The sequence below is a fragment of the Trypanosoma cruzi genome, genomic scaffold, assembly GCF_000209065.1.
Source record: "Trypanosoma cruzi strain CL Brener 1047053517099 genomic scaffold, whole genome shotgun sequence".
Classification (NCBI taxonomy): Eukaryota; Euglenozoa; class Kinetoplastea; order Trypanosomatida; family Trypanosomatidae; genus Trypanosoma; species Trypanosoma cruzi.
In genome coordinates this window covers 167,365-181,251 of record NW_001849485.1, presented here as the reverse complement: position 1 = coordinate 181,251, position 13,887 = coordinate 167,365, and the positions used below count along the sequence as shown (strand labels likewise).

Here is a 13,887-nt window from a genome sequence, read left to right as displayed (position 1 = left end):
GTTATCGCGTGGACGTGCAGTATCAAGGAAGCGACTTTGATGGATGGTGGAAAAGTACATCGCGTCAATTATATCGACGGGAAACGTTACCAGATGGAACTGTACGTCGTGTACCTCTAACGCCGGATACCACGGATCAGGAAGACTCCTCCGCTAAGAAGACGATGAGTAGTCGGTACCATGCTCGAACAGTGCTGGAGGAAGCCCTGGCAGTGGCGCTGGATGTTCACACTGTCAAGGTAGTTGCAGGTGTTATACCGGAAGTTGGGGTATCCGTTCGGCGTTTGTGTTGTCACTTCGATGTGCCCAGTCATATCGAATTGCAACCGCGTACCATTATCCAGCGAGCCACGATGTGGTTGGAGAAAAGGCAACAACCTATTGCTGTCCTTAGTTGTCAACGGTGCAAAAACCAGGATTTTCATGCACGTCATAGTGGTCTGAGACGCGTTTATGTGTATCGCATTCTTAATCGCGTTGCACCACCGCTTTTTGATGCCGGGCTGCAGTGGCATGTAGACCGTCACTTGGATGTTCCTCGCATGCAACGTTTCGCCAAAGCCTTGGAAGGAACGAAAGATTTTGGCTACTTTGCCGATCCCAAGATGGCCAATGCACTTCGGCGAGCGGCGCTCAGTCCATGTGGCCTGTCGACAGGAGCCGCTTTAGACGAACATCACCAACCGACTGCCCACGGGGAGTCACCGCGGGATACGCATGGGAAGGCGCAAAGGTGATTATAGAAAAGGGGATCGAGTACTTGGAACGTGCGGCTGCACTTCCAACTTTCACGAATACGGTCAGCGTATTGTACAGCCGGGCGCCCACTCCAGGGAGTACTATCGTGCCTCCACCAACCTGCCGACAATCCGTACGATTGATCGCCTGGAGGTGGTGCGACAAGACGACGAGGTGCTGATTTGGTTTGTTGGCAAGTCTTTCCTGCGGCACCAGATCCGAAACATGGTGAGTCTGTTGAAGGCAGCGGGCCACGGTCTTTGGAATGAGCTGGAGCTGCAACAAGCACTGCAAAGCGGGTTTGAACCGTCGCGGCGTCGGTTCAAGCGGGAACGATTTCCTCCTGCCCCGGTTTACGGACTGACCCTTTGGGATGTTGAGTACCCAACGCAGCACCGTGACGATTTTGTGCCGTTTGTGGACTCCGGTCCCTACGAGGAGGTTAACATCGCACGGGAGATTTAGGAGGGATGCGAGAAGGAAACGGAGGGGGCGGGGGTGGAGTCTGCCAGCAGCTGCCCGGACATTCTCCGCACACTCGCCATTTCAATTCCATCTTATTTTTTGCCGATTCGCATCTGTTTGTCTTTTTGTTTTTTTAGTGTGGTTGGTTGTGTAAGTGAGTCGCTCATGAACTTTTTTTCCTTTTATTTCTTTTTTGTGAATCCTGCTTAATTGCTCTTTTTTTTTTTTTTTCTTTGATGGGCTACGCGGAGGGAACCCACACGGCTGTCTCTCTCAGTTTATTTGTGTGTGTGTGTGTGTGTGTGTCGGTATAAGGTGGAAAGAAAAGGAAGAGGAGTTGGAGCACGAAAAGGAGCTAAAGAGGGAAAAGGGCCGTAGCTTACATTTCCCATTAATATTCGTTCATATTCAAAATCGACAGGGTGCAGCTGCGTCTGTCCATATAATTGCACAGGTCCCATGTTCCGTTGTTTCTTCTGGCTCAGCTCAAAGCCTACGGCAACGCGCCATCGGGCTTCGCAGACCGCCATGAGAACAGCCGTTTACAGCACACGTGAGACGAACAGGCGCGAGGCTCACGCTGATGGCGGCAACGCCCTTCTCGCCAGCATGTATCCGGCATTCAAGACGAAAGACCTCGCGCAGCTTCTGGAGAAGCCTCTTCCCTCAACCGCAAACGTGCTGACGATCGACGGCACCGCGGGCGAAGCCAACAGCAGCGCCTCCTCCATTCTGCGATTTGTTATCACACATAACGAGGAGGTTTCCAAGCTGCAAAACAACCCCGAGCACCCGCACCCTCTTCTTTTGCTTGTTCAGACCTCATTGGATAAAGACGATGCTGACACAAATGAGTTCGTTCTCACAAGTGCCCTCCAGCAACGGGACCGACTTAAAGATGCCACTGCTATCGTCCTGGACGCCGCGCAGTCGGCCGCCGCCAAGTCTTTTTTGAAGCTTGCCGAGGGAAACAAACTGGAGGCAAAGAGGGAAGGGGAGCCGGCGGATGCAACCGGCGGCGGTGACGCCGACGCTCCTTTGAAGAAGGATCCACAAGAAGATGTCACGGCGGAGAATCATGAGGGCGAAACTGAACGGCAGCCACCCGAGGCAGAAGACGCATTGAAGAGCTCAAACACCAAGAAAATCTCAACGGCGGCGACAAACACAGTCTCCACCACGACAAAGACTGAAACAAAGACATCTACTTCTTCAAACAAGGGCAAAAAAAATGCGAATGTAGGCAAAAAAACAAATAAAGACGGACCATTGAAGCTATCCTACACTCCACCCCCTGGGGTGGTCAAGCCACGATCCACCTCCGTTCCGCCCACCCGAGATGACATGCGTGAGTCACTGCAAAAAATGTTTTGCTCGTCGGTTGCAGCACCGTTTCAACCTCCAAAGCAAGTGGAGAGGGCCCTTTTCGCTGGATATGTTGACAGAGTACGCGTTGCCGATATGATGAACCTCCCAATATATGGTGGTGGGGAAGTTTACACTTTGTATTATCGACTGACCGGTGCGGGGGCGTGCCGTACGCCACTTATCACAATTACCCATATTTTGGAAGGGGAGTGTCGTAAGAAAAAAGGTAAAGAAGCGAATGTCGTGGACGTTATTACAAAAAATCGTGTGCCAATTTTGCTGCTTCTTGGCGCGCCATTTCTTATCGCGGAGGACGCGCAGCTTATTTGCGAGGAATACCAAAAAGCCCTTCAGGAGTCTTTTTCGTCGAAGGCAGATGTCACGGTGTTGACTGTACCCAATTGTTTTACTGAGAAGAATGTTCTTTTCGCGCTTCGGAGCGCGAGCATAGATGATGGTGCTGATGCTACTAAAGGGCACCAACAGTATAAAAAAGAAAGTGGAAAATGGAATGAATTATTAACCCCCTCGAGTGTACGCCATCGTGGTCAAGACGCAGTGCAGCGTCCATCGGAGTCACTTTCTGAAAACGTGTTGCGTTCGGTTGTATCCAACGCACTGGAGGAGGTGGCGCTGCGGCATGAAAAGTCCACTGATCATCTCGTGAGTACCCTGAACAAACTTGTGGAGTACTGGTCGCGTGAGCGTGTAATAGAACTTATGGAAGGTCTTCAGGGCGAGAGAGAAGTCCTTGTAGATGCCACGAAGGAGTTTGGAAATGTCCAGCAGCAACTCCGCAACACTCGAAGTGCGATGGAAGCCCTTCAAAGGGACATGAAGAGCGTCAATGATAAAATAGAGCGGTTTCAAAGAGGGGCGGGTGGCGTCCCATCCGGTGACACGTCAGCCATCCTGGAGTCCACCCGGGCGCTGGAGGCACGTCTGGCGGAGTCACTCTGCACATTGCCTTCCAAGCAGCAGATTTCTCTCGATCTGCGGGAGGAGCTGGAGGACGTGCAGAGGAACCTTCAACGCCACCTTGACCAAACACTCTCAAAGAAGTTGAAGACCATGCATGAGGATCAACAACACGACTTGCAACAACTTTTGAAAGAAAATTCAGGCGGTAACGGGAATGATCAAGTAACGCAAATCATCCTTCAGGAACTTCCACAGCGTATTCAGACTGCGATGGAAAGGGCTTTGAGCTCTTTCAGCCAAAACTCGGACGAGCGGACGAGAGGCCTGTTGGAGAGTCAGCAGAAGGCGGCACAGCGGCAGATCTCCGCGTTGTGTGACAGGCTGTGCGACACGGTTGAGGCAGGACAAGGACGAGTTGTGCGAACGGTGTCGGAGCTGCTGTCTACAAAACTGGATGGTCACGGCACGAACAACGCCGATGACAAGAAACCGCATGCGGCGGATAACGACAATACGATATAGAATGCTGCTGAAAGCGAAAATAATAAAAAAAATTAAAAAAAAAAAAAATGAAGGAAAAAAAAAGAAGAGAAAAAGAAACATATAAAAAGAAAAAACGTGAGATGTGGGATGCAAGCAGTCCGTGGCTGATCCCGGGAACACCCCGTGAGCGAAGACAAGAAGATTATTGAAAGACAAGGGAGGAATGGATGCTTCTTTGCGTGCACCACAGCATTGGTGGGAATGAGACACGGGAATTCATATTTGGTTTTCTCACTTTCCATGGAGAGGGAAAATGCCTGCGCTGTGGTACTAGCTTTTGGGGCACCTCTGAGGTTTATCCTTTTTTGCATGAAAAGGAGGAGTATCGTCATTGTTATTCCCGGTGCGCTTGTTGTGACTTTGCTTTTTATTTCTTATGTTCTCCGTTGTTTTTTTCTCCGTGTATTTTCCAGTCTTTTTTTCCGTTTTATTTTGTTTTTGTTTTTGTTTTTGTTTTTGTTTTTTTAATGCCTCATGGGAATGCTCTTTCTTTCTCCTTGTGTACATGGTCGTATTGGGGAATTAGGATAGAGAGGAGGAAGGAGAAAGAGGAAGAGGAACCGAAGCGAGTGGGAAAGAGGTACGCTGCTCCAATGATTTTTGTTTTGAATGACTATTATAAACTGGTTTTTCGGGTTTTTTGTTCTCTTCTCCGTGTGTGTGTGTGTGTGTGTGTGTGTGTGTGCGTATTTGTCTTCATTCTTCAATTTTTTTTCCCCATGACTTGTTGGACAGTGTGCACACAATCCACGCCGTTTCTCAAGGGAATGGCGGGGGTTAGTGGCTACTTCTTCTTGGCGGGGTGTGTGAAGATAAGATCATAAAATTTGGGCCAGCTGACACTCTTAGCATTCATTTATCTATTCACTTTTTATGCACACATGCGTACATTGTTATCATTGTACACAGATACATCTATACATCTATACATCTATATATAATATATAATATATTATATATAGAGAGAGAGAGTGATGTATGTGTACATGATAAGAAGTAATTTTGTATGCATATGGGTTTAATTGCATTTCATGGTGATAAAAAAAAAAAAAAAAACATGTAAACTGTTACCATGTGTCTATTATTGTTGTTGTATTCTTTCAATCAAGTTAACTTTTGTTTGTTTATTTGTTTGGCTTTTTCTGTTTTAAAACTTTCTTTCTTTGCGCCACAGGACTAGGGGTTTGGGGATAAGAAAGGCGAAGGAAAAGAATTTGGAGGTGCTTTCACCGAAATTAGGAATAATAATGCTTTTCGGGAATGACACGATGCATGAAAACAATACGATGCCTCGGCTGCAGGTTTGGGTGATCATCAACCCGACGAGTGGCCATGGGCGGGGTAAAGTGCTGCTGCATAGCATTCAGAAAGCGCTGTGGAGGGAATTTCGCGACTGCGTTACTCGCGTCCATGCCGCTAGTAAATTTATGTCAGGCAGTGACGCTGAAGATTCGGTTATGCGGAACGGTGACACTCTACAGGGAAGCCCATTAAGTGCAGCACGGCCACCGGAGTTCTCCGATGGACAACCGGAACAGGCGGGGTCCAACACAGACGAAGAATCGATGCGTTATAATCGTGGCGGCGGGGTGCAGGTGGATATTATTGTCACGGAGCATAACACACGTGGACAGGAGATTGCCGAACATCTCACGAAGACAGCGGTAGCCTCTCGTCTACGCCGTTGTCTTGAAAAAAAAACAGCAGCAGATGCATCGACGTTAGCGGTCATAAATAATGAAAAAAAACAATTGGATTTACTTCATGTCTTTGTAGCCGTTGGAGGGGATGGCTCCCTAAATGACGTTGTGAATGGTCTCTGTCGTGGCACCCTGGGGGCGTTTCGAGAAATTATACCAACTTGTGTGAAAACTGATACGACCTTCACAGGCGAGCTGGACTCAGTGCGGTATTACTGGCAATCCCTTGAAGACAGATCCATACTGCGGCACTTTCTTCCACCTCTAATTTATATTTTGGCTGGTACGGGCACGGACTTTGCTAGATTGAATTTATGCTGCCGCGATGAGCAAGAGTTCGTGAATCTCTTGCGCGGCCTCTGGGGACAGCCTACACCGTGTTCATCACCGGCATTGTCGGAGAACGTAGTAAATGGTGCATATCGCAGCACCACCACCAGTAACTGTAATAATCATGGGTCTAATAGTACCCGTGGGCGATATAGCAGAATAAACGAAAATAATGCTTTGACTTCACTTGGATTTGACGTTTATGATGTGGATGTGGGACGTGTCTCGTTTCCTCGCAGCGGAAGAAGTTATTTTTTCATAAATGAATGCTCATGTGGACTCTCTTGTGACGTCATAGAGAAGTGTGAAAATTATAAAAGAAGCAAAATTCTTTCCCTGGCAGGAGGCAGGATCATGTTTGCCGTGGCGTCCATAGTCTCTGTGTTTCAGATAAGACCCAAGCCTTTTCGTTTTGTTCCCCTTCCCGAAGTTGCTTCACTGCCTTCCAACAGACTCAACCCGCGCCGCATCGCCAATGAAATGCTACACCCGCACATCCTAATGAATGACGCGGCGATTCAAGGGGTGCAGCGTGATCTTCAATGGGTGAAAACGTCTGTAGGGGTGGAGGCACTTCCAGCAATGGAGCCACTTCGTTTTGGAGCAAACTACTACGCCTATGACGCTAAGATGTTGCTTGTCGCCCCCGATCATGCTGCTCCTGCCAATACTGGGGAAGCTGTCATCAATCCATTTTATTCCGATCAATGTTGTAGGGACGCTAAGACGCCAGAGGAAATTATTGCCGCCATAAATGACACAGACGTGCCTGGCCGATGGATTTGCTTGAAATCATCAGTTTTGGCCTTTGCCAACGGGCGGTGGTTTGGCGGGGGTTTGCAGGTGGCACCGCATGCCAATCCCACAGACGGTCAGCTGAGCGTAACAAGTTGGTTTGCGGGGTTTGGCAAATTTGTCTCGCACATCCCCTCATTGTATTCAGGTAACCACACGCACTGGCCGTTTACGACGATATGGAACGCAACACGCACCATCATAGACGTGGACACGCGCTCATATCACCATTCCGCCGCGAACAATTCAGCTTCACGCACTGAATTATTGATGGCAAGCTGTGAGACAGACGGCGAAATACGGGAGCGACTTCCGGCTGTTATTGAGATGTGTTCTGTTGTGACCATGCTTGTACCTAAAGGCAGGGCCACGCGCACAATGTGTAACAAGAATTATGGCACAGGTGTGAACGGGAGGGCTCGTTGATCCCAGCGCTGTGTGGTTCTCCGCCTAAAACATTGGCGCCGCTGTGGAAGGACCAAACTTCGTGCGCGGGACTCGTCCCTTATCAATTATGCATCATACACAGATGTGAAAGGAGAAAAGGAAGAGATTGTGTGTGTGTTTGGGGGGTAGAAATAAGATGTATCGGCTTTCGCTCGCTTTGCCGGTGTGTGTGTGTGTGTAATTGTGGTGAGATCTCAAAATATTTCTTTGCGACATTAATTTTTTTTCCTCAAAAATAATATTTTTTTCCGCTCACGACTGCGTTTCTTTTTTCCATCTTAGAAGCTCGTGGAAAGGAATGTGCTATCGGATGGAGTCAGGTGGAGTATACCGTGTCCTGTTTATATAACCGTGTTTTTTTTTTTTTTTTCTTTTTTACTTGATTGTTGTCTCCAAAGATGCCGACCACTCCGCCACGACTGCCCTCCACACGGTGAGGGGTCCGGCGGCTGCGGAGCCCGAAAGACTGCCACTTCTTGTGTGTGTGCATGAGTGTGGAGTGAATCCCCTTTTGGGGTGTGCGAGCCTGTTGAGTGCATTGAGCCAGGCTGTCATCCCCAATTGTGTGTTGCGGCTGCACTCTTTGAATGAGCCGAGGAGAAGGTTTAATTGAAGTGCTTGTTTGTTTTTTGTCTTTTCTTTTTTTTTTCTGTTTTTTCCTGCTTCTCGCGTTAATTGTTTTTTCTTGAAACTCCACGAGTGGGAATGGCCTGCACTGCAGCTTTTTTTGTATGCGTGAAATATTCATCGTACCATCTCCTTACTCAATGAACCCCCAGATAGAATGTCGTAAATAGTAAGTGTGGGAGGTCTACCTCAAACCACAGCAATTTCCGCCCCACGTGAACATCGGGTTAAAGGCGGTCTTCGTAAATCCATCTTGTCCTTTTTTTTTTTTTTTTTTTTTCTGTCTGCTGTCAAAAATGATGGGTGATAAAGATTAGATGTGTAGACGCTGTCTGGGGCATTGAGCGTTAGTTTATGAGAGAATAAGAACCGACTGGAGGAAAATGTATGGTGCCTTCTTTTCTTTACTCATCTCTTTAGTAGGGAACGCAGTGAGGCATATTCCATTCGCCACATCTCCGGTGCAGCACAACACGTACTTTCACTCTTTAGAAAATTTAGACCCGTTTTCTTTTATTTTTATTTATTTATTTTTTTTTTATAGAAAAAACACACAACTTTTATTTTATTTATTTTATTTGACTCTTCCTCTCTTCCTCTCTAATTGTTAGACGATTATCACACGGCGGAGGAGGGGGTGAACCACAAAAAGACCCCGAGAGACACACAAGAGAGTTTGCGTTTAATTCCCTCTTTTATATTATCTTTTTTTGGCCTGTTGGGTGCTTTTCCGATTTTTGGTTTTGGACTCGCGTTTTTGCAGAGGGGGTGGTGGAAAAGGCGATGATTTTCCTGGAGCCCGAGGTGGACTACTTCAGGATGCAGCTGCACCACCTTGCATTGCCACGCGATATTTGCCTGCCGGGCTCAGCAAAGAAGTCGTGCAGTTTGGAGACGTCCGTAGAAGAAGGGCCCACACCTGCCCCGCCCGCGTCAGGCAAGACGAAAGATGTATCGACTGGTTCCCTCTCGACTGAGGAAAAGGCGGAGGTACTGCACCGTGCACTGCTGACAGCTCTTCATCAGCGATTCCCATATGAATGCCCCGACACCCTGGAACATGTCTACATCCTCTCCATCACCCACCTCTCATCCCCACCCCTTTCAGACACGAGACTGAGCTGCGAGGAACTCGCAGAACTACAGGGCCCTCAGAGTTTTCTACCACCAGAGCTACGCTTCCGGACATTCCCATCGCACCTCAATGCCTTGTTATCATCAAATGCTTTTCCCACCGGTGTTGCCACACGCAGAGAAGACGAGGAAAAGCCACAAGAAGAAGGAGGTGTGGGTGGGAAAAAGGAGGAGGATCATTTGACCAAATACCACTACAATGATACCTACTTCATTCTTCTGCCTGAACTTACGAGAGCACAGCAGCAGCTGTATCATCAAAGAAGACGTGATTACAAGAGGACGAGCTACATACGTGCCGAGCTTGGCGGAATCTCGCCATCAGATATCGCTTCATCAGAGGCTTTCGCATGGAACGAAGCGACCACGTCACTTGGAGAAGACGGTGTGAAGGTGGGTGAAGGCATGATGGGATTTCGTGTTCTGGATGGTACTATGATTTACAACATGGCCGCGACGCAAACCACGTGTCGTGGTTCCGCGTCACGATCGCTGCAGTTTACCGCATTTAAGGTACCACTTAGTCGTTTTTCACCAGAGGAGCAACAGTACTACACGAATAAACGGGAGGAGGCGCGTTTCTGCGCTGGCGTCTATCCCACTGTACATCAATCAAAACCGTCAGCTAATTCGACCGATAATTACATGAATGACACGATGCGGAGAATGCTTGCCTTTGAAGTGCCCGAAAGGTATAGCACGGAGGAGGACACGACCATGGAAAGTTTCTTCTCGAGGTGTAATAAGATTCTGCGTTACTACGCGATGCCGGCTGGCGTAAGAGATAAAACCGCCAATGAAGAAAAGGAAACGAAGAGTCACGCTGCCACCACGTTTGAATTGCGTGAGTCTCATGCCTCGACCAGTAGTTTTTCTTCTGCACTCGGTGTTCGTCGTCTGGTGTATTCTTTTGCCCCTTGTGACTGCTATCATCTCGTCACTGACGAGAACAATCCGCTCTACTACGCCAAATCCAGCCGCGCAGCCTATGACGCACGCACAGTGAGCATCACGCTTGTGTCCGATCTCACAGCTGCGCCATGGTCGTCACCCACCATCTCCATTTCGAGTCACCCCAACGCAGGAACGCCAAATGAGGGAGGTGGGAAAACAACAGCCGGTGGCGGTAGCGGTGGCTTAGAAGGACTTGTTTTTTCCAATCAGGTATCACGTGCTGCATCGCCCGACCCAATTGTTTCCGGGAAAAAATCTTCCACTTGTACTGGTAGGAGTTTGTCACCACAGCCCATTCGCCCACAGAATGGTAAAGGACTCAGTGGGGCACGCACTTCTCTGCAACAGCTTACCTCAAAGACCGATGGATTTTTGACTCTCACCACGTCACTCTCTTGCAACAACGTCTCTGGCAACCCCAAACACAGGAAGGACAGTCTTTTGGAGAAGGGACTCTTCGGTGGGAAAGAACACGAAGAATCCAAGGAAACGAGTGCCTCTAATGGTGTCAGTAATAGGAATAAACATGCGCTTTCAAAGGGTGATTTTGCCAATATTTTTTGCCTTTTATCCAACTCCTCTGCTGCTCAACATCAACTTCGTCACGGTGTTATTCGACCAGTTGTCTCGGTCGCAGTGCTTGACAGGGAGAAGCGCCCTCTCACCAGTTTTTTAAAAGGCGATAACTCAGATGGCATTATGTGTCACGGGCTTCTTGACCACACGTGGTACTCAATTCCAGTGCAGCCTCTTCCTGCGATGCAGGATGACGTGCAGTGGATGCCCGTTGTTTTTGGGAGCACAGAATGTATCAGTGATGTTGGATACCGCACCGCCATGCAGATTGGTTTTTTCCCAAATAAAACGGACACCACGACACGCAATTTCTCCATCCAACAAATGACAAGTGGGGTCCTTCCTACTTTAGAGGAAGCTAGACGTTCCCTCGCTGCAGCCCAAGAAAAAAAAAGCGCATTGGCACCCCGAGACCCTAATTTACTGCCTACTAAGCAGCAAAATAAGCAGTGGCTCAATGAGGTTGCTTTGCCATCAGTGTTCAAGAAGGAAACGCAACTTGCGAATAATGAGCAGCCAGCAAACGTCACAGCACGGCCGGGCGGCGTTGCCATGACATTTGGGAACGACGAGCAGCCAGCAAGTGTCACAGCACGGCGGGGCGGCGTTGCCATGACATTTGGGAATGACGAGCAGCCAGCAAACGTCACGGCACGGCGCGGCGGCGTTGCCATGACATTTGGGAGTGACGAGCAGCCAGCAAACGTCACGGCACGGCGGGGCGGCGTTGCCATGACATTTGGGAATGACGAGCAGCCAGCAAACGTCACGGCACGGCGGGGCGGCGTTGCCATGACATTTGGGAGTGACGAGCAGCCAGCAAACGTCACGGCACGGCGGGGCGGCGTTGCCATGACATTTGGGAGTGACGAGCAGCCAGCAAACGTCACGGCACGGCGGGGCGGCGTTGCCATGACATTTGGGAGTGACGAGCAGCCAGCAAACGTCACGGCACGGCGGGGCGGCGTTGCCATGACATTTGGGAATGACGAGCAGCCAGCAAGTGTCACGGCACGGCGGGGCGGCGTTGCCATGACATTTGGGAATGACGAGCAGCCAGCAAGTGTCACGGCACGGCGGGGCGGCGTTGCCATGACATTTGGGAATGACGAGCAGCCAGCAAGTGTCACGGCACGGCGGGGCGGCGTTGCCATGACATTTGGGAATGACGAGCAGCCAGCAAGTGTCACGGCACGGCGGGGCGGCGTTGCCATGACATTTGGGAATGACGAGCAGCCAGCAAACGTCACGGCACGGCGGGGCGGCGTTGCCATGACATTTGGGAGTGACGAGCAGCCAGCAAGTGTTACGGCACGGCGAGGTGAACTTAATGAGCGTGATAGGATGTATGGATGGAAAACAGGGGTGGAATGTTTTGGCGGTGATTTTGACTGGCGTCGCTCTGCGTCTTATCGATCTCCGAAAGCGCAGCGACCCACTATTTTTGAACGTGGTGGATTTGTCCCGGGAGAACCAGAACCTGCAGTTGCAAACGAAGATAAATTTTCTACTTTTTTTAGCAGCACTGCACGACCCTACATGAAAAACATCAGTCCGAGGCCTTTTTGCCGCGCAACAGGCATGGCGCCTCCTGAGGATATTTGTGGTGGAACGCCGGCGGGTCGATGGCGTGCGTCTTCGCCAGGACCCACGTTTGGGGAGAGCGGCGCCGGTCAAGTTTTGACGAACGGCGGGGATTGGCGGCCGAATGCTCAAAGAAGAGGGGCGGCGCGCGAGGACTCTCCGGTGCCCGGATTCACTGGGATGCCGCGTTCACGTGCGACGACTGTGCTGGACCCGTTTGGAAAGCTCTGCAACCGACCCAGTCCCCACCCGACCGTGGACGCACCGTTTCAGCAGATGGCAGGGGAATCACACTTTTACCCGTCTCAGAATGATCGCTGGCAGAGTCATGATTTCAACAATGATGTCCATCGCACGGGAATTGCTGAGCATCGCGGCGGGAGTTTTTGGCGTCCGTCGTCGTTTGGTGGTCCACCGCCGAATGGCACGTCCGACCCTCTTGCGTCGCCCATCTCAAGTATCTCACGTAGTGGACTTTTGATGTACGAGGACAACAACGCGCCTGCGAGGGGTGGGTTTGGAGGAAATTTCACCCCTGATGCGTTTCATCGTTTTTCCCATCATCCAACGGTTGGTCGTCTCAACACTGGTATTGGTGGTGGACGCTACGATACGACAAGCGTCAACCATCCCTCCAATAGTGCTGGTGCATTTGCCGATTCCGGGAAGCGTGTGGGTGCGGGAACCAATTCTTCGTTTAACAGCCCCTTCGCGAGGACGGGTTTCCTGTACGATAACGGCGTCTCCCGCCTACCCATCATTGATGAGTACGGCTCTCCAATGAATGGGAGTCGTGTTCGTCCGCGGGGCGTGCAAGCTATGGACATTGCGTGGTCAGGTCAGTGGGCATCGTCTCCGGCACCGTCCCGATCGGCACACGATATTTCCGGACGCCGTGCTGTGCCACACCCGGTCACCTCTCGTGTGGCATCAAGTGCGATGCCTTGGCGAAACACAACCACCACTAGCGCTGGCGTCAATAAACGAGGGCTCCTTGCCAGTAAACCGCCGTTAGCCCCAAGCAGCCGTGCATCACCGTCTTGTTTCTCCGCCAAACCTGCAGGTGTACGCGGTACCGTAACCCCTTCCTCCGTTCGCGGTCTCACCCTGCGAGAACGTGTGCGCTTGCGGCAACAGCAACTGCGCCGCGAGGCGAACTTACAAGCAGTTGACGAGAACCTACATGAGAATTATTGTATGGGAAATGATATGAAGCGGCTTCGAAAAGAGCCGAATGGGGTTATTTCCGAAAAGGCATGTCCTGCTATCAACGCCTCCGGGAAACCCAATGTTGTGACTGGCAACACCACTTCTTTTCCTGGTGCCACAGCAGAAGCTGCGCACAACGGTGACACGAAAACAGCAGAGAAGCAAGGCGCAGCCTCCCTTGGCTCATATGGAGAGCAGGTTCGACACCTGGAGTCCCTTACAGAACCATTTATCCAAGCAGACGGGGTAAATGTTTCTTTTTGTCTTCGCGACTTGGCTAACGTGTTCCTCTGTTTACCTGGAGGTGCACTCAAGGAAAATGACCTCACAAAAGCAGCGTGGTTAGATGATGGAGTTTCCTATTTTGTTTCCGCAAAGCCCATGCGGTTCCGTGGTGGATGGGAAAGCTACCTACAACACCTTAACCTCTACCAGCAGCCTTTCTACCTGCGGGAGAGGGCTTTCATATTTGTTCTGCGGGTTCCATATCACCCAA

At 50.2% G+C, this 13,887-nt stretch overlaps 3 protein-coding genes and 1 pseudogene across 3 annotated transcripts, besides 11 other annotated features; all 4 read left to right on the top strand.

The window, feature by feature from the left end:
• On the top strand, positions 1–1,205 carry Tc00.1047053506481.10 (annotated as a pseudogene; the record flags this gene model as incomplete).
• Positions 1–13,887: a sequence feature (heterozygous, Esmeraldo-like haplotype).
• Positions 1,375–1,438: a sequence feature (T-rich).
• Positions 1,487–1,509: a microsatellite.
• Tc00.1047053506481.20 (hypothetical protein, conserved) lies at positions 1,663–4,014 on the top strand (the record flags this gene model as incomplete). Its single annotated transcript, XM_802597.1, has 1 exon — positions 1,663–4,014. One exon carries the CDS (start codon positions 1,663–1,665, stop codon positions 4,012–4,014), a length of 2,352 nt encoding a protein of 783 aa, XP_807690.1.
• Positions 4,031–4,109: a sequence feature (A-rich).
• Positions 4,466–4,499: a microsatellite.
• Positions 4,690–4,723: a microsatellite.
• Positions 4,936–4,996: a microsatellite.
• Positions 5,283–7,286, top strand: Tc00.1047053506481.30 (hypothetical protein, conserved; the record flags this gene model as incomplete). The annotated part of the gene is made up of 1 exon (XM_802598.1): positions 5,283–7,286. One exon carries the CDS (start codon positions 5,283–5,285, stop codon positions 7,284–7,286), a length of 2,004 nt encoding a protein of 667 aa, XP_807691.1.
• Positions 7,662–7,684: a microsatellite.
• Positions 7,926–7,965: a sequence feature (T-rich).
• Positions 8,194–8,214: a microsatellite.
• Positions 8,446–8,514: a sequence feature (AT_rich).
• On the top strand, positions 8,718–13,887 carry Tc00.1047053506481.39 (hypothetical protein, conserved; the record flags this gene model as incomplete). The annotated part of the gene is made up of 1 exon (XM_802599.1): positions 8,718–13,887. A coding segment is annotated over one exon (5,170 nt), but the record flags the coding sequence as incomplete, so codon positions are not given.